General features: G+C 57.0%; 2 protein-coding genes across 5 annotated transcripts in view; one reads left to right on the top strand and one right to left on the bottom strand.

The window, feature by feature from the left end:
• Nucleotides 1-10,558, bottom strand: part of SAMD4B (sterile alpha motif domain containing 4B) — a 34,458-nt gene extending 23,900 nt beyond the window's left edge. For 2 of the 4 annotated variants that reach the window (XM_073321932.1, XM_073321934.1), the window contains exon 1: nt 10,440-10,558. The gene's annotated coding sequence lies outside the window, so the exon portion shown is untranslated. The remainder of the gene's footprint in view (nt 1-10,439) is intronic. The other 2 variants (XM_073321933.1, XM_073321935.1) reach the window with 1 other exon arrangement.
• Nucleotides 10,559-13,081: 2,523 nt separating this feature from the next.
• On the top strand, nt 13,082-20,916 carry GMFG (glia maturation factor gamma). The gene is made up of 7 exons (XM_073321408.1): nt 13,082-13,364; nt 14,975-15,071; nt 15,518-15,567; nt 19,071-19,120; nt 19,719-19,801; nt 20,185-20,258; nt 20,742-20,916. Exons 1-7 carry the CDS (start codon nt 13,164-13,166, stop codon nt 20,811-20,813), a joined length of 627 nt encoding a protein of 208 aa, XP_073177509.1. The 5' UTR covers nt 13,082-13,163; the 3' UTR covers nt 20,814-20,916.
• Nucleotides 20,917-25,637: the final 4,721 nt, after the last annotated feature.

The following is a 25,637-nucleotide window of genomic DNA, read 5'->3' as shown; positions in this document are numbered from 1 at the left end:
TATGGTGATGCGGGCAATTCAAGTACCACAGGTCGTTGGGGGGGACCTTTCAGAAACTATGTTTGCTTTTTGCACTTCACTCACAGTGGAATCTGTTCTATCTCCTATTTACAGTCAGTTCCACTTCCTGGTTCTCGTACACAGCAGAAGGCTGCACTGTCGGGTGGTACGCACAGCAGGGGGAAGATCTAAATCCAAATAAAACCCTCAGTGAAATTCACCTTCCAGTCAAGACACATTTCTAATACACCACTGACTTACAATAAGTCACTTCTGTCAGAAGATGTTTTAGCTACTATTAAGGCATCTAAAATCACACTCACAGATGAGCAAAAAAAATGTCTTTTTGCCCTCAATTTCCTCCATGCATTCGGCAGCACTTTGGGTACTATCATCCTGGCTGTTTCCCCTTTTGTTCCTGTGACTCCCTCTACACAGCCCCAATGGAAGATTGAAACATACAGGGTAGGGAAATGCAACTGTAAAGCCTCAAAAGGGAGCATTTTCAGGGCAAGCGTTAGGACCTACAGCTGCTTTTAACTTTTGCTGTGAAACCAACAAGATTTCACGTCACCGGCGTCTCTGGAGAGTCACCTGCTCCTGGCACGCAAGCACAATACTGAGGATCAGGACCGCCCAAGAGAAGCAGAGATAAGACAGGAGTAAGAGGGATAGTAGCCCTAAGGGGGCTGAAAAGGAAACTGGCTTTCAACGCCTATTCAGCAAACAAACAATTCAAGACCCATTTTCTCCTATCAGGAGATCCACGCAACAGTGGGTTGAGCAGATGGGGATCCCGGGCACAAATCAGCGTCACAAGGGGAACTTAACGACCCTTTTGTTGCAGTCTCTTTGTAATCCAGAGGGGCCTATCTAGGAACCCAAAATTCCTTGCCCCTTTTTGCTCCAAGAGGGGATTAACTAGATTGTGGAGAAAGAACTCCCTCTTAGCAGGATGTGGGTGTGGGTGGGTGGGGGTCTCTCAAAGGCAGGGAAGAAGCACACTAGCTGCAGTGGTGGTGGTGGGCGGGGGGACATCAGCTCTGCGGCACAGCCATTCTGCAGACACAGCACTTCAGAACTGACAATGCTGAAGACTGTATGAGAAAGAGAAGCAGCTTTGGCTGAGTGGAAGGACAACAGGTGCTTCATATTCCAGCCACGTAACGGTCTCAGATATTCCCCCCGCCCCCCCATAGCCTAACGGGTGTGGAATTCTCACACAAGACGTCTTGAACTCCTGAGCTCCCGCGACTGACTTTGCTGTGCTGTTTGCACACCTCGATTTTCTGTCTGAAGCTATAGCTTTCTGAAGCCCAACAAAGCATTCAGACAGCACCTCGCGCTGTGTCTAAGAGGGTTTATAGACTGTGTCTGCACAACGGAAGGCATGTTTGCTGGCTCTGTCTGCAGTGGGATTAGCTCTGCCTCTACGTATTTAAAAAACAAAAGGAAAAGCAGAGATGCTTTTCCAACAGAGTCCAGAGGTGGTGGACACAGACCAACTGTTGGAGAGAGACGTCTGGTTTCCTGATTGAGCCGCTGAAACGGTTGGACCGTGCTCTGACTTGGCAAGGCAGGACATACCATACCAAGAATGCAGCCCTTGGGAGCCATCCAAGGCAACTTGCAGCCTGCCCCCTCTCTTTAATATGGACAAGGCCCAGTGTACAATGCTGCCACCATGAACACAGTGGGTAGCACAGCCTAGTGCTCAGAGCAAAGGGTCAGGATCCCCACATCTTCATCCTAGCTCTGCTACGGACTCCTTATGCTCGTTGGCCATTCCATGGTGCTTCTCGGCACCACTGGGGCGTTAGCCCCAGCATCGCAGCCTGGGTTCCAGCTCAGGAGGGGAGACTCTGCCTTTTGACAGCCGCTCTGGCCACTTCAACGGGATGCCTCTCTCTAAACCCCAGCCCCAATCGCAGAGACCCTGCAGCATCACCCCTGCTGCATGAAACCCAGGTAGTAATAAATATATCATAAACCCCAGCTCTTATCTACTGCTTTTCATTGGCAGACCTCAGAGACCTTTACAAAGCAGCACCATCCCCATTTTACAGACTGAGAAACTGAGGCACGGAGCCGAAGGCTAGTCGCGGGAGAGATGGGAATAGAACCCAGGAGTCCTGACTCCCCATCAGCTGATTTGAGTCACCCTCATGCTGCACTCTCTCCCTTTGCCTCCTCATCCAGTGCGGGGCCTAGCTCAACGGTCTTCTCAGGCTGTCTCAGACACTGCCATGCTCAGCACAGACACTGCAATTTGGCTCAGAGACTAGGACCACCTGTCATCTGGCCTCCTTTGGATCCTGGAGGAAGCATGGCCCAGTGGTTAAAGCACCAACGTGGCACTCAGGAGACCTGGGTTCAATTCCCTGCTCTGCTAGAGCCAAGGGTCACACAGAGACAAGTGATGTAGTCTGTTCAGCTGGGGAAACTGAGGCAGCAATGGGAGACAAACAACATCTAGCACTTTTCCTCACCCAATCTCAAAATGCTTCAAGGGAGGTCAGTCCCATTTTCCCCATCTACAGATGGGGATACTGGGGCAGAGAGGGAACATGACTTATCCAAGGCCACCAATGGAACCAGGCCTCAAATCCCAAGCCGGGTCTCTATCCTGCTAGGCCCTCCCTCACAGGTATGTTAGGAGGATAAATACCCTAAAGATTGTGAGGCATTCAGATACGGATGTAAGATGGGTCAGTTTCTGCAGGCTGTGACTACAGACAGACACAGAGACGACGACGCTATAAAAATAAGAGCAATCAGATACAAGCAGGTAAACCCTAAGACCGCACGGGTACAGTCCACTTCTTTGGAGCAGCGTACCCCTTTCCACGGGTACTCAGCACCTATATATTGCGTCAGTCTCTGCAGCAATCGAAGACAATCAATATATCTTGGATCTATACAAAGGAATCTATTGACCCCATTAGCGACCTCAGTGTCTCAATCTAATATATTTATGCCCTCCGAGAAGAACTCAATTTTATTTTTCGATCATTTGCATAGATTATAAAGGTTTCTTTTTTAAGCATTCCCCACCCCAATTTTTATCTATTTAAATTTTCACTGTTTTGGGAAATTGGAGACATGGGGTCAGACAAATATTTATTGACAGCAGATGCTGAGTTCCAAAAAGCCAGTGGTTTAGAAACCATTAAAACACAAACTGTCAACCTCACATGTCAAAACATACAAAGGTAAATAGTCTTTTGCTTGTGATGAGCCTAATTCAAAAGTCTTGATCACTGGATTTGGACTCTAATAAGCCCGCCAATTTCGATCATCACTGGAAAATATTTTCCCTGGGTTTGGGGGTGCAGTGAAGTCGATGTTTAGTGAAAATTACCAATAAAAATCTAATCCCTCCAAGCCTGCCTATGAGTGATGTGCTATTATCCCCACGCACCAATGGGGAAACTGAGGCACGGATGGAGCAAAACGACACAGTCACACAGGGAGTCTGTGGGGGAAGTAGGACTTGAACTCCCAAGTCCTAGGCTAATGCAGTAAGTGGAAGCAGCGTCTGGACCCTGCTGAATGAAGCATCCTTTGTCCCAGTGTTTTCCCCTCTGCCCGTTGGCCTGGGTGCTATTTCCTGTCAGCGTTGCTGGAGGCGGCCAGGTTACAATCGCGCCCTGTGCACTGCTGTCCATGTGCGCTAGCCACGGCCAAGTGGAGGGATGGGGACGGCGGCGAAGGGAGACATAGCAATTTTTAAAGTGCGAGGCAGTCAAACCCTTCTGAAAAGGCGTGTGTCTGAAGAGAGACTGACGGGAAGCTGCTGTCTGGGTCTCTCCCCACTGGACGCTATCTTTAGAGCCAAACTAAGCTGGCTCCCGGAGGTAAGGAGACAGGAGCAACGACGCAGCCCGCTGTAATTACACCTTCGGAGGGAGTGCTGGCCACCAGCGGCCTAAGCTTCAGAGGGGACCCAGGAGACACAAGCAGCAATCGATGTCATGCAGCTGGGCGGACCGATGCAGAGCACACGCCACATCCCCACTGGAGGAGGCCGGCGGTTTGCATTTCTACAGCCCCCAGAGACGCGGCCAGCCTGAGAGGTGCCAACCCCCAGCAACTCCCGCTGGAAATCCAGACCCCCAACTCATTCGCGCCTCTCTCCCTGCTGAGGTTGCTCCTAAGGGGCCCCCGTAGTTAGCACCAGAGGCAGCAGGGGGTTCAGTGATGTGGACACGTCCCATTGGGAATCAGGCTGGCACCCAGCCACCACCACGGCAGCCGGTTTGGGGTAGCCCTGGACTGGATCAGAACCAGCATACAGGAGATTCGAAGCTTCTGTATCTCATCCCGCCAGCTATCCGATTCCTGAGTCTGACCCTCAAATATTAACCTTGTGCAAGCTTCCGCACCGGCTTTAGCTCATCAGTCGCAACTTGGTTCCCAGGCTAGCACAAAGAAAAGGGAGGAATTTCACCCTCTCTTCTGTTATCCGTGCCTGAAGATCTGTTCTCTATGAGCTGGCAACTCCTGCCACTGGCTGACAGCAGTCACCATCTGGAAATCCGTTCTACACACTGCCCTCCACCTCCTGCTTTGAAAAGTTACTATTATACCACCTAGCTCTTTTCATCTGTAGACCACAAAGCATTTTAGAGCATTGTGCGTCCATTTCCCCCATAAAGTGGGGAAACCGAGGCACAGAAGAGGGAAGTGACTTGCCCAAGGTCACCCAACAGGGGACAGAATCCAGCTCTCTTGGGTCCCAGTGCAGTGCCCTACCCACGTTCTGAAATGAATGTGATGGGTCTCAGACCAGCACCCAACAGGTTGTCACAAAAGCCACCACAACAGACAAGTGACTGATACCTCCGGAAGATGAGATTTGAATGGACCATCATACGAGAGCTGGTTTCCCCAGGGCAGGGCTAAGGCACACGAGTGGGAGGGGGCGTCGTGTAAAGGGAAGCTCCCCCTACCACTACCAGGGCAGTACCTGCTCCACAGATAGATAGAGGACTTAGTCTCCAACGGATGTCAGCATGTTGTAAAGCCAATCCCTCTACTTATACGGCCCCGGTCACCATGGCATCTGACCACCTCACAATGGACTCATCCTCCCTACATCCTGTGAGCTGGGGCAGGGCTAGCATGCCCATTTTACAGATGAGGAAACTCAGGCAGAGAGAGGCAACTGACTTATGGTCACACAGGATCACTTCAGCAGAGCAGGGAACAGGTCCCAGGCTTGCTCCATAACCACTAGGCCATCCTTCCTCTTCAACGGTGCTAAAATACAGTATATAGAAAAACCCTCCCCTGCCCCCCAAACTCGATCTGGAGATTGCACTACAGGAGCAGCTCAGCTCCGACAGGCTAGCTGGGCCAAATTTTTGGCGTGCTTCTCCATCCACTTGCTGCTTCAGAAGAGCCTTGGCGTTTGCCTCATTCAGCAAAGACTTTGAACTCTGAGAAACCAGACCCAACACCTTCCTCAGCCTATTGGCCCACGTTACCCCTCCCTCTTTGCAGCCTTCCAAAGGCTCCCTCCCTCCCACTCGACTTTAAAACTTGCCCGCAACTGCATTCCAGCCTACGCTGCGACGGGGCGAGCCCCCACAACAGCAGCCAGGGCTAGCTACAGGGTTTCTTGTGCCTTCCTCTGAAGAAGGGAACATCCCCCGCTCTGCCTGGCCGGCACCACCAGTTTCAATGTCTCACGGTGTCCGCTCTCACCCTACACACCGACCCCTTGCCAGTCCCCTGCTGCTTTCCCCATGTTTGACACCATCTGGATATCTTGCTCCTTCATGATACCCATGAGCATTGAGATCAACTACCAGCAGGAAGAGTTCCCAGCGCTCTCTCAGCATCTCTTTGGAGCTAGGCGTGTCTTCATCCCATGCCTTCTGTAGGACGACACAGTGGTGGTGCTGACCAGAAAGATTTCAGGCTTGGGATTATTCTGTAGATGAGGGAGGTTCTCTTTGTGCTTGGCACAAACCACAAGAGCATCTTCTCGGAAGGCTTCAGAGCAAGGACACCAGAAGGCCTCGAAAAGAGGGTGAGAATTTCACCCCCTCCATCTCCGCACATCACAGATGATGACAGAAGAGCTCTCTCCGAATCACTCATTAGTTCCCTAGGGTTCATTCCTCAGCCTTTTGTCCCGACTGGTTCCAAGAGGAACAAGCTACGGGACCGCTACCTCCCCAAGGCCTTGTTTTCATTGATTCTGCCCAGCTGGCCGGAACGGGCAGACAAATTGTCCCACAAGCCACTGCGACACGATTGATAGGGAGGGTTCAGATTAGCGCAGAGTTAAGCACCATGGGGTACGACCTCCCACAGAAGTCGTAACGCCTCACACAAGCGAGGATAGCACCAACATGGATGTAGTAACTGCAGATTTTGCAGTGTGGCAGTTCTCAAGCTAGGCCAACTCAAGGGGTCAAATTGCACAGCGAAGACAAATCCAAAGAGATCTCCCAGCAGTGAGACATTTCCTCTTTGTGGCCTGTGTGCGCATGGGCTGAAATTCAGCAATTATCTTCTTGGGTTCCTCCCCACCCCCACCCCATCCTTGGTTACAGTTTATTTTATTCTTCCCTAGGGTGGAGCCCACCTACCTGAGGTTAAAACTCCCTGTGCCCTGTCTCCACTAGGACTGGCTATCCAACCCATGCCTTTCCGGCTGTGAAGACATTGCGTCTACAACACAGCCACAAACTCAACTTGGCTCTCCCGAGCCCCAAGCCCAGATGCCACCACTGTCCCCAATGTGTACCCCCAATCTCCCCCACACCACCCCTTTTCCGCTCAGTGCTGCCTCCAAGTATATGAGATGCCTGGAGATCTTTGTTACTGGATAACTGGAAGAACCACACTTGGGTCCTTCTCTAGAACTTGTTATTTCCAGGATCTCCAGACATGTGACCGACATCAAAGCATCACAGTCCCCTTTGTGAAGTATGAGTGACCCCGCCAGGAGAAAGAGCAAGCTGTGAAGCAGGGTGGGGTGGAAGAACCAAGAATGGAAGCCAGGAGTATTAACTCCCACTTCCCTGCTCTCCCCATTAGACCCTGCTCTCAGAGCCAAGGACAGAACCCAGTGAATGTGTTTTGACAACTGGACAACACCGCATATTAAGGAAGTGATGGAGAACAGTAAGAAAACAGTGACCACATACACATTGCTGGTACAACCTCAGCGTGGGTACTGCAGTCAGTTTGTTCATTTCAGTTAAGAGCAAAGAGAAAGGACCAGAGGAGGCTAGCAAACCTGATCAAGTGTAGACAGGGGAGATCTGAAAAATGGAAGGCGGTACAGAACTATGGCACAATGAAAGCTAGTTTGGTTCTCTCTGTCTAGTCTGACCCATAATAGCCCACTCAGAATTTTAAAAAAACAGATTTCTAACTCATAGAAGGAAAGAAGCTGTTAACATTACTTAACATTAACTTGTAGAACTCATTGCCACTTGATAATAAGCAACTGGGTTGGGCACTAAGGTTCCAGAAAGAAAAATCAGACGGTACTAGGAAAGAATTTCAGCTGTACAGGACAAATTCATAAGGACGATCAGCCCTAAAGCACGAGGGCATGAGATGACCAGCTGGGGGTGGTCAGGAAGGAAATGCATGTGCGCGTTCCAGAGTGGAATGGGATTGCACAAGGAGGTATTTTAGGAAGGGAGGGTTATGCCACCCTCTGAAACATTCAATACTGGCTGCTGCAGGAAGCAGGATACCAGATAGACTCACTCAATGGACCATTAGTGGCACATGCCTGGCTTTGCAGGAGGGTTCCAATGGGATGCAAGGATCCCTGCTGGAAGCATTTCAGGGATAAGGGGATTTCTGGAGCAAGAGAGTTGGGGTGATCCAAGGCTTTGTGGAAAATATCTCTATACAAAGGTCTCGGTACAGAGGGAAGGATAACAGATCTCCTCCATGGGAGGTCCTTAGGGGCATACACATAAGGAGGACAGAAGGCAGTGCAGTCATCCAGCATGACAGAGAAGAGAGACCTCTAGTCAGAGTCTAGCGGAGACAGCTGAGAGTATCTTAAGGGAATCAGAGCAAGTAGATGGGAGGTGTTCTGTCTGGTACATAGGAACGGGCAAGAAATTTGGCTAGATGGTCTCCGAGTGCATTTTGAGAGAAGGGGAAAAGAGACAGGATCTCTAGCAAGAGCACTCTGGAATCCATGGGGAGAGTGCAGAGACATTAAGAATTATGTCCCAGGCAAAAGGAACAAGGGAGGGTGTGCTGATGGGTTGCATTTGGGAGGTGAGGGTGGGGTGTCCCAGGTTTAGGGTGCAGTAGCAGATCCCAGGTTGGGGAGAGAGGAGGTGATGTAATACATCCCATATAAAATGATGGGGTCTAAATTAGCTGTTACCACTCAAGAAAGAGATCTTTGAGTCACTGCGGATAGTTCTCTGAAAACATCCACTCAATGTGCAGCGGCAGTCAGAAAAGAGAACAGAATGTTGGGAATCATAAGGAAAGGGAGAGAGAATAGGCCAGAAAATATCATGTTGCCTCTATATAAATCCATGGTTTGCCCACATCTTGAATACTGCGTGCAGATGTGGTTGCCCCATCTCACAAAAGATATATTGGAATTGGAAAAGGTTCAGAAAAGGACAACAAAAATGATTAGGGGGATGCAATGGCTTCTGTATGAGGACAGATTAATAAGATTGGAACTTTTCAGACTGGAAAAGAGACGACTAAGGGGAGGATATGATAGAGGTCTATAAAATCATGGCTGCTATGAAGAAAGTAAATAAGGAAGTGTTATTTACTCCTTCTCATAACACAAGAGCCAGGGGTCACCTAATTAAATCAACAGGCAGCAGGTTTAAAACTAACAAGAGGACGTATTTCTCCACACAACCCACAACCTGTGGAACTCCTTGCCAGAGGATGTTGTGAAGGCCAAGACTATAACAAGGTTCAAAAAAGAGCTAGATAAATTCATGGAGAATAGGTCCATCAATGGCTATTAGCCAGGATGGGCAGGGATGGTGTCCCTGGCCTCTGTTTGCCAGAAGCTGGGAATGGGTGACAGGGATGGATCACTTGATCATTACCTGTTCTATTCATTCCGCCTGGGGCACCTGGCACTGGCCACTGTCAGAGGACAGGATACTGGGCTAGATGGACCTTTGGTCTGACCCAGCGTGTAATATATGGGAACCCAAATCAGAGTGAGGTAGGGGATCCAGGGGAGGAGAAAAAGGTTCCCTAGGTGGAGTGGGGGTAAAGGGTAACTCTCAATAAGGATTGGGTAGGATGCCTGCTTTGGAAGGGGCAGGCAATGTTTGGTTTGGGGGTCTAGCTGAATTGAGTGTAGAGGATCCCTGGATCACAGATGATGGAATACAGGGGGTCCCCAGATCAGGGCAGGGTTGCGTGTGCTGGAGGGAAGGGGGTTCCCAGACCATAGTGGATTAGAGTGTTGGTGTGTGTATTGGGGAGGGGGGGACAGTTCATGGGCACCAACTTACCGAGGCGGGGGGGAGACGCTCAACCCCCCCTTCCATCGCAGGCTCCGCCTCCACTCCACCCTTTCCTCGAAGCCCCCTCCCCCCATCTCTTCCTGCCCCAACTCTTCTCTCTCCCTCTCAGCACCTCCTATGTGCCATGGAACAGCTGGAGCACCCATGGAGTCGGTGCCTACGAGGCGATTGGTTGTAGTGGAGAGAAGGTGGACCCCTGGATCAGGGAGGATGGATTACAGGGGACCCCCCAGACCAGGGTGGGGTTGGAAATCTGGGGGGAGGGGCGCTGCAGAGAGGGAAGGATGCTGGTTTAGGAGTGGAAGGAATGAAGTACAGAGGGATCCCCTGGATCAGGGCGGGGTTGGTAGGGAAGGGGGATCCCTGGATCAGGGAAAATGGATTACAGGGGAATCCCTGGATCAGGGCGGGGTTAGAATCTGGGGGGAGGGAAGGAGGCTGGTTTAGGGAGGAGGGGAGGGATGAAGCCCGGAGCAGGGCGGGGTTGGTTGGGATGGAGGGAAGGGGGATCCCAGGAGCAGGGCGGGGTTGGAAATCTGGGGGGAGGGGAGGAGGCTGGTTTTGGGGGGGGGGTGAAGCCCGGAGCGGGGCGGGAGGACCCCTGGGTGTGGGAGGGGGGCTGGAGAGAGGGGAGGGGCCCCGGGCTCGGGGTGGGGGAGGGGCGAGATGCAGCACGCGGGAGAAGCCAGGATCGGGGCGCGGGGGGGCCCCTGGCTGGGGGAGGGGCCCCGGGCTCGGGGTGGGGGAGGGGCGAGATGCAGCACGCGGGAGAAGCCAGGATCGGGGCGGGGGTCCCTGGCTGGGGGAGGGGCCGAGGGGGGAGGGGCCCCGGGCTCGGGGTGGGGGAGGGGCGAGATGCAGCAGAGGGGAGATGCTCGCCCCGAACGGGGGGAGGGGCCCGAGCAGGCGCGGGACGGGGACGCGCCCCACACTCACCGTCTCTGCGGCCCGTCCGGCCCCGGCCTCGGCCCCGCCAGCCTCACACCGAGGCGCCCGTACCGTAGCCCACCGCGCAACGCCAGCGCGCACGGCACGCCACGCGTCAGCGCGCAGCCGCCTCGCCATTGGCTGCGGAAGGTCGAGTGGCAGCGGCCGGGACCAACCAGAAGCTCGCGGCTGCCCTCGGTGGGGCGTGGCTTCCCGCGCGCACGACGGCACACATGCGCAACACTCGCCCCCACCTCGGCCTCGGGCTCAGCTTCGGAGACTCTGACTGGCTTTCAGTCCTGTCACTCCGAGGTTCCACAACCAATGGCCTGGTGGCATCGCGGTGACGTAACAGACTGGGCTGTGGCGTCTGAGCGTCCGCTTGGGCGGAACGAAGACCGCCCCCGCCCCTTTCTTCTCCTCTCCCCTACCTCCCTCCGCCCCGCCCCTTTCTCCTGCCCCTCCCCCTCTCTCCGCCCCGCCCCATCTCCTGCCCCTCCCCCTCTCTCCGCCCCGCCCCATCTCCTGCCCCTCCCCCTCCTTCCGCCCCTTTCTCCTGCCCCTCCCCCTCCTTCCGCCCCTTTCTCCTGCCCCTCCCCCTCCTTCCGCCCCGCCCCTTTCTCCTGCCCCTCCCCCTCTCTCCGCCCCGCCCCATCTCCTGCCCCTCCCCCTCCCTCCACCCCGCCCCGCCCCGTTCTCCTGCCCTTCCCCCTCCTTCCGCCCTGCCCCATCTCCTGCCCTTCCCCCTCCTTCCGCCCTGCCCCATCTCCTGCCCTCCCCCTCCTTCCGCCCTGCCCCATCTCCTGCCCCTCCCCCTTCTTCCGCCCCACCCCATCTCCTGCCCTCGCCCTCCTTCCATCCCGCCCATTTCTCCTGCCCGTCCCCCTTCTTCCGCCCCACCCCATCTCCTGCCCTCGCCCTCCTTTCGTCCCGCCCCTTTCTCCTGCCCTGCCCACTCTCTCCGCCCCGCCCCGCCCCTTTCTCCTGCCCTTCCCCCTCCTTCTGCCCCGCCCCTTTCTCCTGCCCCTTCCCCCTCCCTCCGCCCACCCCATCGCCTACCCTTCCCTCTCCTTCCACCCCACCTCTTTCTCCTGCCCCTCCCCCTTCTTCCGCCCTGCCCCATCTCCTGCCCTCCCCCTCCTTCTGCCCCGCCCCTTTCTCCTGCCCTTCCCCCCTTCTGCCCTGCCCCTTTCTCCTGCCCCTTCCCCCTCCCTCCGCCCACCCCATCTCCTTCCCTTCCCCCTCTTTCCACCCCGCCTCTTTCTCCTGCCCCTCCCCCTCCTTCCACCCCTCCCCTATCTCCTGCCCCTCCCCCTTTCCTTCCGCCCCTCCCCTTTCCCCCAGCTCCTCCCCCTCCTATCCCCTTACTCCTCCCTTTGCCCTGTGGCACCGTCCTCCCCTCCTCTTTCTTTCTTCCCCTTCCCCAACTCTTCCCTCCCCCCACCCCCACCCCACTCCTTATCCTCCCCTCTCCTGTCTCCCCCTCCTCTCTCCTTTGCCCAACCCAAATCACGAGACTGGCTTCAAAATCACGAGAGTTTTTGAAATCAATCAATCAATCAGTCAAGTCTGGCCTTCCTCTGCCCTGGAGCCTGGTGGGGCGGGGGGTCACATGTCCAAGCTTTTCCCTGTGACCATGAGGCCTAGACACTTACAGCTAGCGTCAGCGAGGAAATCGACCAGCAGGGCTGTACCGGGGGGGTCACTAAATCCCGAGAGCTGTAGCAGTATCAGCCCCACGGATCGGCGTGTGCTTTCGGCCTCCCCCCCCCGGTTAGCTATTGTCTCTTTGGAGGTGGCTCAAGTGCAGCTAAAATCCCTGACAAAATAATTTCTTGTTAACGCAGAGGGAAGGCTGCCTGGAGTCAGCTCGGGCCATCCAGAACACCGAGTTCAGCAAAACTCAAACCTCTCCAGGAAGCGCCGAGCGGCTTTCATTTCAACCGTAAACGTCTAAACCCAGGAATTACAGAGCTAACCTGGTCTCGGTCTGTGTCATGCAGCGCCTGGCACAATGGGGCCCTGGTCTCCGTCTGGATCTGTGCAGTGCCTGGCACAACGGGGCCCTGATCTCCGTCTGGATCTGTGCAGTGCCTGGCACAATGGGGCCCTGGTCTCCGTCTGGATCTGTGCAGCGCCTGGCACAACGGGGCCCTGGTCTCCGTCTGGATCTGTGCAGCGCCTGGCACAATGGGGCCCTGATCTCCGTCTGGATCTGTGCAGCGCCTGGCACAATGGGGCCCTGATCTCCGTCTGGATCTGTGCAGCACCTGGCACAATCCCTGATCGCAGCCAGGGCCTCTAGTCTCTCCCACAACACACCTACAAGATCGAACTGTGTGACTGGGTCCTAGGCTATGCCTGGTGCAATCCCCCTTTCAGTGGCAGGGGTGGCTGTCGGTGGTTGATTGACCACGTTGCCCTGGTGTAAAGGTGCGTGCAAGGCGCAGGGCACAGCGGAAGCCGTGTGACCTGCGTGCATCTCGTGTGAAGCTGGCAGGGAGTGGTGGTGGCAGGGATGGGGGGGGCGGGGCAGGTGGCCGTTGGTTCAGCTCATCCAAAACAGGATGTGGTGGTACACGGGGAGATCTGTGAGCGCCCTGGGGCTGTGCCAGGCCCCCTCTGCCCTTTTACTTCCCAGTCGCCCTTTGCGCTGTCTTCCCCCCGCTCCCCTTGCCACCGTTCCCTTCCTCCTTTGGCCCCTGGAAGGCAAACCCCTTCCTCTTTCCACACATGGCCAAACCTGCCCTGCCCTCCCCCACCCCCACACTTCCCCCTCTTCCCCCCAGCAGATCAGTGCTGTCAGAGTGTCCCCGACCGGAGGAACTGCTCTCTAAGCATCCTGTCACAAGGTCAGCGCCAGCCCAACTTGCAGCGAGGAAAGCCGAGAGTCAGGCCGCCCGGCGCTGGGAGGGCAGAGATCGTGGCAGAATGGTCAGGCCGAGCACTGCGTCACGCCGAGGGGGTCAGGAAGGGAGGCGGGGGGGGGTGCATTGGAGGCAGGGGGTTCCTTGTGGAGCAGGTGTTGCGTGTCCCCACTCCTCAGCTCCCCTGCAAAGCTTGGATCTGGGATTCGGGGCATGTCCGAATTGAGTCTTTCGCTCCAAGGGGCTGGGGTGGGAAGGCGGGAGGCCACGTGCCCATGGGTGGCAGCTCTGGGCCCCGCACCCTGCAGCAAGAGGGGTTTGCAAGCGCCGAGGTTTCAGCGGCGCCGCGTGGCACCCGCAATGTCTCTGGGGTGGGAGGCGCAGAAAAGGTACCTGTGCCCGGGGATGCCGGGCAGCAGCCTGTGGGTTGGGGAAACTGCCCAGCGGACTCCTCTGGGGGAGGCGGGAGAGCAGGTGCTTAGCAGGGTGCCAGCATTTGATGGCTATCCCGGGCGCCCCCCACGACCCTGGGGTCAAAGGCGGTTGGGAAAAATGGCTGGGTACAGGAGAGTTTCTTCACCTGTCATCTGTGTATCAACCCATCCCCATCCCCACCCTCTATGTGGGTGTGAGGCTGGGTGTGTGACAATGGCTGTGAGTCTGTGTGTGACACTGGCCTTGTGTGTGACAATGGGTGTGAGTCTGTGTGACAATGAGTGTGTGTGAGAGAGATAATGGGGGTGTGTGACAGTGGGTGTGAGTCTCTCTGTGTGTGACAATGGCTGTGTATGTGATACGGGGTGTGTGTGTGTGTGTGACGATGAGTATGTGTGTGACAATGTGTGTGGGTGTGACAATAGATGTGTGTGAAAATGGCTGTGTGTGTGACAATGGGTGTGAGTCTCTGTGTGTGTGACAATGGGTGTATGTGACAATGGGTGTGAGTCTCTCTGTGTGTGACTGTGTGTGTGTATGTGTGACAAGGGCTATATGTGTGACAATGGGTGTGAGTGTCTGTGTGTGTGACAATGGCTGTGTGTGACAATGAGTGTGGGTGTGACAATGGCTGCGTGTGAGAATGGGTGGGCATCTGTGTCTATGTGACAATGGGTGTGTGGGTGTTTGTGAGTCTCTGTGTGTGTGTGACACTGGCTGTGTGTGAGATTGACCATGTGTGTGGAGGGGTGGGGGGTGGGAGGCGTGCGCGTGTGCACTTCTCAGCTGGTGGGTCTCAGCTGAACAGAGGATGAAACATTTTGGGCCCACAACCACAATGGCTGCCCCCTCCCTTCCCCACCACAAGGGGGCAGCGACCTACATGCGCGTGAGCTCTCCCTTCCCTGCGCCCCGGGCATGGCGCGTCCCCTGCAACTGGGCAGGGCTCTGCCAGAGCGGTGTACGCTTCACGGTGGGCAGGAGGAGGCTGTTTCCTCGGCAACAACCCTGGGCTACTCCAGGCCTGGCCTGTCCCAGCAGGGGGCGCTGTGGGGTGCAGGGCAGGAATGCTATGGCTGTGGGGCAGAGCTCCCAGTTTCTGCCAGCAGGGGGTGCTGTGGGGTGCAGGGCAGGAACGCTGGCTGTGGGGGACAGCTCCCCGCCCCTCCAGGTTGGGGCTGGGGGGGGTCCTGCAGGGAGCCAGGCTGCCCCAGCCCCCTCTCACGGCCAGTCTCTCTGCAGTCGGACTCCCTGGTCGTGTGCGATGTGGACCCCGCGCTCAAGGAGAAGCTGAGGAAATTCCGCTTCCGGAAGGAAACCAACAACGCGGCCATCCTCAGTGAGTGTCCCCGGGCCGGCTCCCTCCCCAGGGGCACGATCCCCGGCCCTTCTCCGGCTCCCTGACCCCCAGTGTCGCTCACCTTGGTGGATCTTCCGCTCAGCCTGCGCCCTGGACAGCCGCTGGGGCCAGCTTCTCCCAGCAGGGGGCGCTGTGGGGAGCGGGGCAGAAGCGCTGGCTATGCGGGGAGCCCCCGGCTACTCCAGCTCTGGCCTGTCCCAGCAGGGGGCGCTGTGGGGAGCAGGGCCGGAGCGCTGGCTATGCGGGGAGCCCCCGGCTACTCCAGCTCTGGCCTGTCCCAGCAGGGGGCGCTGTGGGGAGCAGGGCCGGAGCGCTGGCTGGGGATCGTTCAGAGTCCCGGCGGGGAAGGCCGCGCTGCTCAGGTACCTGCTGGCGGAGGTGGCCCCTGTGCAGATCATGACCCTCGCTCCGTCTTCTCTCCCCAGTGAAGATTGACAAGGAGCGGCAGCTGGTGGTGCTGGAGGAGGAATTCCAGGTGGGGACCTTTCACGCCCGTCTTCCAGCTACCTTTGGAAAGCTCAGTTAGGTTAAAGGCCCCGCGGGCAGCAGACCTGTGCCTAGCTCCTCCCAGATGCCGCTGTGCTGCAGAGCTCCCATGGCGCCCGCGGGGCTAGAACCCACCTCCTCTTGTTTCAAAACCCAGCCCCCTTGCCACGGGAGCTAGAGAAGCAAAATTGTAAGCACCATAGGGGAGTATGGGGTGTGGAGGTGGCAGTCTGATTGTCTCCACTAGAGGGCAGCGTTCTCAGGCTCTCACGCACACACAGAGCAGGTGTCAATTGCTCCAGCAGGGGGCAGTGTGCACACGCACACACACACGCACACACACACAGAGCAGGGGTCATCCCCTCCAGCAGGGGGCAGCAGGGACGGACAGACAGATAGACAGACAGACAGACAGAGCAGGGGTCATGCCCTCCAGCAGGGGGCGGCAGGGACGGACAGACAGACAGACAGACAGAGCAGGGGTCATGCCCTCCAGCAGGGGGCAGCAGGGACAGACAGACAGACAGACAGACACACAGAGGCAGGGGTCATCCCCTCCAGCAGGGGGCGGCAGGGACGGACAGACAGACAGACAGACACACACACACACACAGAGGCAGGGGTCATGCCCTCCAGCAGGGGGCAGCAGGGCCGGACAGACAGACAGACAGACAGAGCAGGGGTCATCCCCTCCAGCAGGGGGTGGCAGGGCCGGACAGACAGACAGACAGAGCAGGGGTCATGCCCTCCAGCAGGGGGCGGCAGGGACGGACAGACAGACAGAACAGGGGTCATGCCCTCCAGCAGGGGGCAGCAGGGACGGACAGACAGACAGACAGACAGACACACACACACACACACAGAGGCAGGGGTCATCCCCTCCAGCAGGGGGCGGCAGGGACGGACAGACAGACAGACAGACACACACACACACTAAACACACACACAGAGGCAGGGGTCATGCCCTCCAGCAGGGGGCGGCAGGGACGGACAGACAGACAGACAGACAGACACACACACACACACACACACACACAGAGGCAGGGGTCATGCCCTCCAGCAGGGGGCAGCAGGGCCGGACAGACAGACAGACAGACAGAGCAGGGGTCATCCCCTCCAGCAGGGGGCGGCAGGGCTGGACAGACAGACAGACAGACAGAGCAGGGGTCATCCCCTCCAGCAGGGGGCAGCAGGGACGGACAGACAGACAGACAGACAGAGCAGGGGTCATGCCCTCCAGCAGGGGGCGGCAGGGACGGACAGACAGACAGACAGACAGAGCAGGGGTCATGCCCTCCAGCAGGGGGCGGCAGGGCCGGACAGACAGACAGACAGACAGAGCAGGGGTCATCCCCTCCAGCAGGGGGCGGCAGGGACGGACAGACAGACAGACAGACAGAGCAGGGGTCATGCCCTCCAGCAGGGGGCGGCAGGGACGGACAGACAGACAGACAGACAGAGCAGGGGTCATCCCCTCCAGCAGGGGGCGGCAGGGACGGACAGACAGACAGACAGACAGAGCAGGGGTCATGCCCTCCAGCAGGGGGCGGCAGGGCCGGACAGACACACACTCACACATACACCCAGGTCCCCATCCCTCCAGCAGGGACACACGCAGAGCAGGTGCCCATTGCTCCAGCAGGGGGCAGCAGACACACGGGCTCATCTCCTCCAGCAGGGACAAGGACAGAGGACCCGCTCACAGACCCGCAGAGCAGGTGCCCATTGCTCCAGCAGGGGGCAGCGTGTGCACACACACACACACACACACACACACACACACACACACACACACACTTTCACTCTCCCTGCATCTTGCCCTCTAAGGTCGAGTGCCCTGCCCTTGTGGCGGGGGGGGGGGGCACGTGGCCCCGAAAGGAACCCTGCTCTCTTTCCAAACAGTGGTTTGCGTTCTGAGTTCCCTGCCGGGCTGCATGCGACGCCCCGGCAGCGCGTCGAGAACCCACGCGGGCAGGAGGAGTAGAAATTGAATTTACCCTCGAATGAAAGAGCCCCGGGGAGGTGCCACGGCGCGCACCAGTCAGTTTCATACTTAGTTCGATCCGAGCCTGCGGTTGTTACAACCTGAATGAAGCTGCCACAGTTTCCGGCTCGCTGCACTGGAACAAGGGATTCCTGCAGCGCTGAGGTCAAACGCACCGTGGAGACTACGAAGCCTGAGTTAGATCCCGCCCCGAGAACTAGGACTGACCCCGAACCAACTGCATGGGCCCCGTTATCTAGGTGCTGTATGTAAGAAACGCATAGAAAGTCCAGTCCCCAAAGCGCTCACTGTCTCTGATGAGAGGAGAATGAAGGTCACTTTACACCGGTGAGGGCAATATCTTTAGCCTCACAGAAAGGGAAACTGAGGCACAGAGCAGGGCCATGACTCGCAAAAGCCTGGTGTCCTGCATCCCAGCACCCTGCCCATTAGACCATACTGCCTCTTGCCACCAGTTTCTCCCATTGGTTTCAGATCAGGTTCACTGTCTATATGACCCATTCTTCTCCCCTTGGCTGGCTGGTCTATATAAAAGGAAGCAACTTACTATTGCTATCAGTTAGTGGAGTAAATTCTTTATTTAGAGATTCCAAGGCCAGAAGGAACCGTGGTGACCATCTAGTCTGACCCCCTGGATAACACAGGCCAAAGAACTTCCCCCGAATAATTCCTAGAGCAGAGCTTTAAGAAAAACATCCCGTCTGGATTTAAAGATGGTCTGTGATGGAGAATCCACCCCGACCTTGGATTCCCTTCCCTGTTAAACCGTTAAATCCATGGCTCCGTTTCCCTCAAGATTTCCCTCAATGGCTCTGATGCACCTTTCAGCCGTGAACTCAGCTGTTGATCCAGGCATGTTGATCTTGGCGTGTCTCGGGGGGAGCAGCAGCACCCCAGAGTCTGTCTCCAGACGGCAAAATGCCACAAAAGCAGTTCCTCTGCGCACCCGCGTTGCCCCTCGCCTCTGGGTCTGTGCCCTGGCAGCGGCAGGAATCTCCCGGCTCCCTGTTGTCCTGTGTAAGGAGTGGCCCTTCCTGCCCTTCCGCTGGGCCACCCCTCCTACCGCCGCCCAGCTGGGGAGAGAACCCAGAAGTTCTGATTCCCAGCCCCCCGCCCGCTCTAACCGCTAGCCCCCACTCTCCTCGCAGAGCTGAGTGGGGAACCCAGGAGTCTTGATTCCCATCCCCCGCTGCTGTGACCTGCTAGACTCCCCTCCCTTCCCAGATCTGGGGAAAGAACCCAGGAGTTCTGGCTCCCCGGACTTGCTTTGTTCTAACCACTTTGCCAGGCAGGGACCGGAGCCAGAACTCCTGGGTTCCACATCTGGCTCCGCCACTGACTTGCTGGGCAACCTAGGTCAAGTCCCTGCCCTGTTCGGTGCCTCAGTTTCCCCATCTGTACAATGTGGGTGACAGGGAGCCTCCTTGTCCTCTTCCTCGCTCTGCCATCCCCCTTAGTTGATGCAGCCTTTGGCGTCTCTCCCACAGGACATCTCTCCGGAGGAGCTGAAGAGCGAGCTGCCAGAGCGCCAGCCCCGATATCCTTCTGCCGTGGGGCGGGGAGGGGGCATCCGAGCCAGCTGGCGGGGCACGGGCCTCGCACATGGTGGCAGGATGCCAGGAGTATGCATGAGGGATGTGTGTGTGGGGGGGTCCCCTGGGATCATCCTCGCCCCCGGGAGAGGAGGGGTGCTTGGGCTGTGGGCAGGGGAAAATGTCCCTTGTCCCCAGCTTGGAGCAGATTTGAGATCAGAGGGGGCTGCAGGGAGCAGCCAGGGGATCAGAGCAGCAGGGGGCAGCGCAGAGAGGGAGAGGAAAATGAGCCCCTCTTGTGGGGGGGTGTACCCCACAGCCCCCCTGCTTGTGGCTCTGCAGTGTGGTGGGAGGCTGGGCAGGTGCCCCAGAGCTTCAGGCTTTGGGCCAACCCGCCCCGGGCCCTGCAGGGCTGGGGTCCTGGGAGATCCCAATGTGTCTGACAGCTGGCAGGGCTTACATGGGTGTGGGCAGCCCGGAGCAGGTATCAGGGCGGGGGCAGGACCAGCCAGGAGGGTGAAGAGATGGAGAAGGATAGAGACAGGAGCATTTCAGGGTGGCCCAGCTCAGCCGAGAAGCAGCTGCCTCCTTGACTGGGGCTACCTTTGTGGTGTACAGTTATAAATACGTCCATGATGACGGGCGCATCTCCTACCCGCTCTGCTTCATCTTCTCCAGCCCCGTCGGTGAGAACCAGGGGGAGTGGGGTCTAGTGGTTAGAGCAGGGGGCTGGGAGCCAGGACTCCTAGGTTCTCTCCCTAGCTCTGGGAGGGGAGTGGGGTCTAGTGGTTAGAGCGGGGTGGGGATGGGAGCCAGGACGCCTGGGTTCTATCCCAGCTCTGGGAGGGGAGGGGGATCTAGTGGTTAGGGTTGGGATAGGGCTGGGAGCCAGGACTCCTGGGTTCTATCCCAGCTCTGAAAGGGGAGTGGGGTCTAGTGGTTAGAGCAGGGGGGCTGGGAGTCAGGACTCCTGGGTTCAATCCCAGTGCTGGGAGGGGAGGGAGGTCTCGTGGTTAGAGCTGGGCACCAGGACTCCTGGGTTCTATCTCTGTCTCTCCCCATGGGGCAGGGTGCAAGCCGGAGCAGCAGATGATGTATGCTGGGAGCAAGAACAGGCTGGTGCAGGCAGCTGAGCTCACCAAGGTACCAGGGCAGTGATGCCCTTTCGGGCTCTTCCCATGGGCAGCACCGGCACCCCATAGCCCCCTCACCCAAGCTGCCGGCCACATACCCATGCTGGGGCTGGGTGGGCTACCCAACCCCTCCCCTCTGGCCCATGTTGGAAGGGGCTGTCGCTTTCCCCTCCCCTGCCCCCTGCTCTGCCTTGTCCCAGGGCCGGGGGGCTGCCCTAGGGCATGGGGGTCTTATCGCTTCCTCGCCCCCGGGGCCTCCCACCCATCTGACGGGGACCTGCCCTCATACCTGGGACCTAGCCAGGACCATCCCTGGATTGCCCCATAGATGGGATCTCCCAGCCCCTATAGCTGGGATCGGTACCCCCCCCCCAAAGCTGGGATTTACTGCTCCCCCATTCAGCATCCACACCCCTGGATCGAGGCTCCGCTCTGGAGGACCCCGCTTTAATGCCCACCCCAGCTCCATCCACCTCTCCCCCCGCCCCCCCAGGTGTTCGAGATCCGGACCACAGAGGACCTGACCGAGGAGTGGCTGCGGGAACGGCTGGCCTTCTTCCGCTAGGGGGTGGGGGTGGGGCACAGATCCCCTCCCGACTCCACCGGGCCCGGGACACCCCCCTCCCCCAGCGACTGGCTGGGAAGCAAATAAACCACTTGGGACCCAACCTGGGTGTCTGGTCCATGTCTGAGGTCTGTCCCTGCTTGAGGGGGGGTAACCCTGGCCCCTCCAGTGTTGCCTGGGTCTGCCCCTCCCCCCATCACTGCCTGGTTCTGTCCCTGCTGGGGGGCTAATGCTGCTACCCCTCACCTGCTCTCAGTTCTGAACTCCCCCCTCCCATGGCCTGGGCCTAGCAGAGATGCCCCCCTCCCTATGCGGAGCTGTAGGATGAGCCCTCGGGGCCCACCCCACTCATCCCCTCCTGCCTCCCGCCCTTGCCAGGCCCTAGTCTCTATTTCATGTTGGCTGAGATGGGAAATCGGAGGTGAGTGTGAACCCCCAATTCTCGCCCCTGGAGAGGGTCCCTCCAGGGCTGGGCTGGGCTGGGTGGGTGGGGGAGCTCACCCGGCCTGTACTCCGGGGGATACCCCCATTCTCCAGCCTGGCGCTGCATTCCAAGGGAGAGCGCCCCCTACTGAGCCCCCCCAGCTACTCACAGGGCAGCCCCCCCAGCCTGCGGGAGCCGCGTCCTGCTGTCTCTCCACAGCCAGGAGCTGGGGATTTGCAGTTCTGGGCGGAGGGGTTTCAGGGGGCAGCGGTGATTGGGGGGCGGGGAGGAGATTGGCTAGTAGAGTGCTTGTCTCTGAGAGCAGGGTCTCTCTCTCTCTCTCTCACACACACACACATACAGCAGGGCCCATCCCCTCCAGCAGGGAGCAGCAGGGTCACACACACACCACACACACACACAGCAGGACCCTTCCCCCCAGCAGGGGGCTGCAGGGTCTAACACACACACACACACACACACAGAGCAGGGCTCATCCCCTCCAGCAGGGGTAGCAGGGACACACTCACACACACACACAGAGAACTGGCTGATCGGTCTCAAAATGTAACCGTAAACGGGGAATCGTCACTGAGCGGGTCTGTTTCCAGTGTGGGCTGTCAAGCCTGATTCCCCACTCTGGCACTCTGAGTGCAGAAGGTGGGGGGCCGCAAGGATTCTAAAAATTAATGCCGGCCACTCCAGGCTTGTATTAAGCTCCCAAGGTTAGGGCTTCTCTCTGACCTTGGATGGGTAGATGCTGCCACCACCCAAATGCAAAAAAACCCCTTTGAACCCAGGAAGGCGCACTTGGGAATTCCTCCCTGTGGGGTGCCCTGAAACCCTTTCATAGAATCATAGAATATCAGGGTTGGAAGTGACCTCAGGAGGTCATCTAGTCCAACCCCCTGCTCAAAGCAGGACCAATCCCCAGTTTTTGCCCCAGTTCCCTAAATGGCCCCCTCAAGGATTGAACTCACAACCCTGGGTTTAGCAGGCCAATGCTCAAACCACTGAGCTATCCCTCCCCCCCCCTTTCATCCCCGCTCTGGGGAAGAGCTGAGAAAGAAAACAAAGGAAACCAGCTGTTGCCACCAGCTAATTAAACAACATGTGCACAAACCTCTTAGGACACAAAAACGCAATCCTGTTCTTAAAAAAAGGTACATTTTATTAAAAAAACAAAAAGGAAGAAAATACGTCTGGAACATAGGCTATTGCTAGTTTTAAAAAAGAGCAAATTTAATAATTCAGCATCAAGAATGGTTTTCTTGAGGTCCAGCTTAAAGGTTACAAGCAACCTGGGGTTAGCATAGAGAAGTTCACAAGCCATAAAGAAATAAAAGAGATAAACCTAATCGCGTCTTCCTAGACATTCCCTGATCTGCTTACATATCTGGGGTTTCAGGTAAGTAGGTTCGAGGTATGATCTGATGATTTTTCATACTTGGTTTAAAGCTTCTTACTGCATTGCAGCTCTGTGTCTCCTCTCTCCGGAGAACAACACACAGACAAAGGGAAAGTTTTTTCCCAATTTTAAAAAGTTCTAGCCTTCCCATTGGCTCTTTTGGTGAGGTGCCCACTCCCTTCCTTTTACCTATGGGCTTTTTTTAACCTTTATGGGTAAAGCAAGTAGAGAACAGCTACTAACAGGGATTTTGGCTGGCTGGGGCTCCATAAAAGGGAGCTATCCCCCCCTTCATTTATCACAGGGGCCCTGCGCTATTTTACCTTTTTATCCACGTAGAAACTGTAACATTGTCACTGATGAAGTTGGCAGATGACGCAAAGATCGGGGCGGGGGAGTAAATACAAGGTAACACGTCACTGATTCAGCGCGATCCGGATTGCCTGGGAAACTGGGCACAAGCACCCGGTATGTGTTTGAGGACGGCTTGGGCTCAATAGAGACATCTAGGCACAAAGAATGAGCTAGATGGACAGGCTGGGGGACTCTCTCCTGGGAAGCCATGACTTTGAAAAAGATTTGGGGGCCGGAGTAGATAATCAGCGGAACAGGAGCCCCCAGTGCGACGCTGGGACTGAAAGGGCCAATGCGATCCTGGGCTGTATAAACAGGGGAATCTCGCGTAGGAGCAGAGAAATTCTTTCCCCTCTGTGTTTGGCCCTGGTGCGACCGCTGCTGGGATCCTGTGTCCGGTTCTGGTGCCCACCATTCAAGGAGGATGTGGATAAATTGGAGAGAGGTCAGAGAAGAGCCACGAGAAGGATCAGAGGGTTAGAAAACCTGCCTGGTAGTGACCAACTCCAGGAGCTACTTTACCAAAGAGAAGGTGACGGGGTGACTTGATCCCAGGCTACAAGCACCTTGGGATGTTTTTTGACCGGCAATATAAATCCAGAGTAAGGGCCCGATTCTGCTCTCAGTTGCACCAGAGTAACTCTCTTGAAGTCAATGGGGCCAGATCCCCAGCTGGTGTCAATTGGCCTTCGCTCCATTGGCATGAGTCTGGCCTCACGCAGTTACTCCGGATTTACACCAGCAACAGAATTTGTCCTGCATTGGACAATGGGGGGGTCTGCACTGCTGCCTTTTGGCCCTTGGGGAAGGGGGTGGGGGCATCAGTACATGCCCCCCCCCAACAACAATGCCCCGTGTAACCCAGAAACTTCCGTGGTGTTCCCCCTTGCAACAGAACAATGGCTCAGCTGGTTACCATGGCAACCAGCCGAAGTCCGGCCTAGTTACGAGCCACGCCACATCCATCAGTTGCCAGCACCCCCCCAGCCTCCCTAGGGTCCCCTGGCCCGGTGCTCAGTGCCAAGGGCTGTTGGCCCAGGCAGGCAGGACAACTGATACCACTGGGCCCTGTCCCCCCCCCCCACACACACCTTGGGCCCTGTTCCCCCCTGCCCCATCTCCAGCCCTCACCCTGGCTTCCGGGCTTAAGAATAATTAATTGGGAGGGGGCTCTGCACTGACTGGAGCTGGTATGAGGGAGCCGGGCTATTTCCTGGGGCTGAAATCCATACCTCTCCATCCCTCCTTCCATCCATCCCTCCATCCATCCTCTGTCCCTATCCATCCCTCCATCTATCCTCTGTCCCTATCCATCTCTCCATCCATCCTCTGTCCCCATCCATCCCTCCATCTATCCTCTGACCCTATCCATCCCTCCATCCCTTCATCCATCCTCTGTCCCTATCCGTCCCTCCATCCATTCTCTGTCCCCATACACTCCATCCATCCCTCCATCCATCCTCTGTCCCCATACACGGCATCCATCCATCCTCTTTTCTAATACACTCCATCCATCCATCCCTCCATCCATCCTCTATCCCCATTCATCCATCCATCACTCCATCCATTCTCTGTCCCCATACACTCCATCCATCCCTCCATCCCTCCTCTTTTCCAATACACTCCATCCATCCATCCCTCCATCCATCTCTCCATCCATCCTCTGTCCCCATCCATCCCTCCATCTCTCCATCCATTCTCTATCCCCATTCATCCATCCATCACTCCATCCATTCTCTGTCCCCATACACTCCATCCATCCATCCATCAATCTCCATACACAATATCCATCCATCCCTCCCCATACACACTATCTAATCTAATGTAATCCATCCCCTTACACACCCCTCTATCCCTCCGTGGGCTCCCTGGTCTGATTTGGGGTGGTGGGGAGGAGAGGTACCAGGTGAGGGGAGCCCATAGGTCTGAGCAGGGGAGGGAAGGGGATACGGGGCCCCCAGCTCTGATTGGGAGCCCTCCCTCTGCACACTATGAAGACAGGCTCTGCCAGTCCTGCCAGGTTGCCCCAGGGCAGCGCCGCTCGGCGCATCGCCAGGCCCTGCTGTCATGAGGACCCGCAGACACGCCCATGCGGGCATGAGGAGCCGCACTTTGAGGAGTGAGGCTTGGGCAGCACCAGCTGGTGCCGCTGTCAGGAGGGAATGGCTGTGTAGCACCTGTCGCTCCGTGGGCAGGGGTCTCCGGCCAGGCCGGGGAGCTCGGCTGCACCGACGCTGGGGGCAGAGTGCCCCCTTCTGAGCCCTCCGCCCTGCTCCCCACAGCACAGTACCCCCTAGCGCTGCAGCCTTGGGGGCAGCACTGCTCCGGGGCCCCTCGCCTTCTGAGCCCCCCCGTCCTGCTCCCCGCAGCACAGCACCCCCTAGCACTTCCGTGTGGTAAGATGAGGTCCTGAAACAGAAGTCCTTGTTTCAGAGGCCCGGTACGAGACCTAAGGTCGGAGTTAAAGTAACTAACGGTCAAGGCTTTGCTGATACAAAACAAAGTGAAGTTGTGAGTCAGAGGCAGGCCCTGCTCACGGAATCTGCCACGAAGAAGGCAGATGCTGCAAAAACACACGTACCGAAAAGGTCCCGGGCACAAGGAGTGTAAACTCGTGCCAGGATGGTGCCAGGACACG

This window comes from Lepidochelys kempii, chromosome 23 (genome assembly GCF_965140265.1).
Source record: "Lepidochelys kempii isolate rLepKem1 chromosome 23, rLepKem1.hap2, whole genome shotgun sequence".
In the NCBI taxonomy this organism is placed as follows: domain Eukaryota; kingdom Metazoa; phylum Chordata; order Testudines; family Cheloniidae; genus Lepidochelys; species Lepidochelys kempii.
The sequence above is the reverse complement of the archived record's forward strand: the minus strand, read 5'-3'. Positions and strand labels throughout refer to the sequence as shown.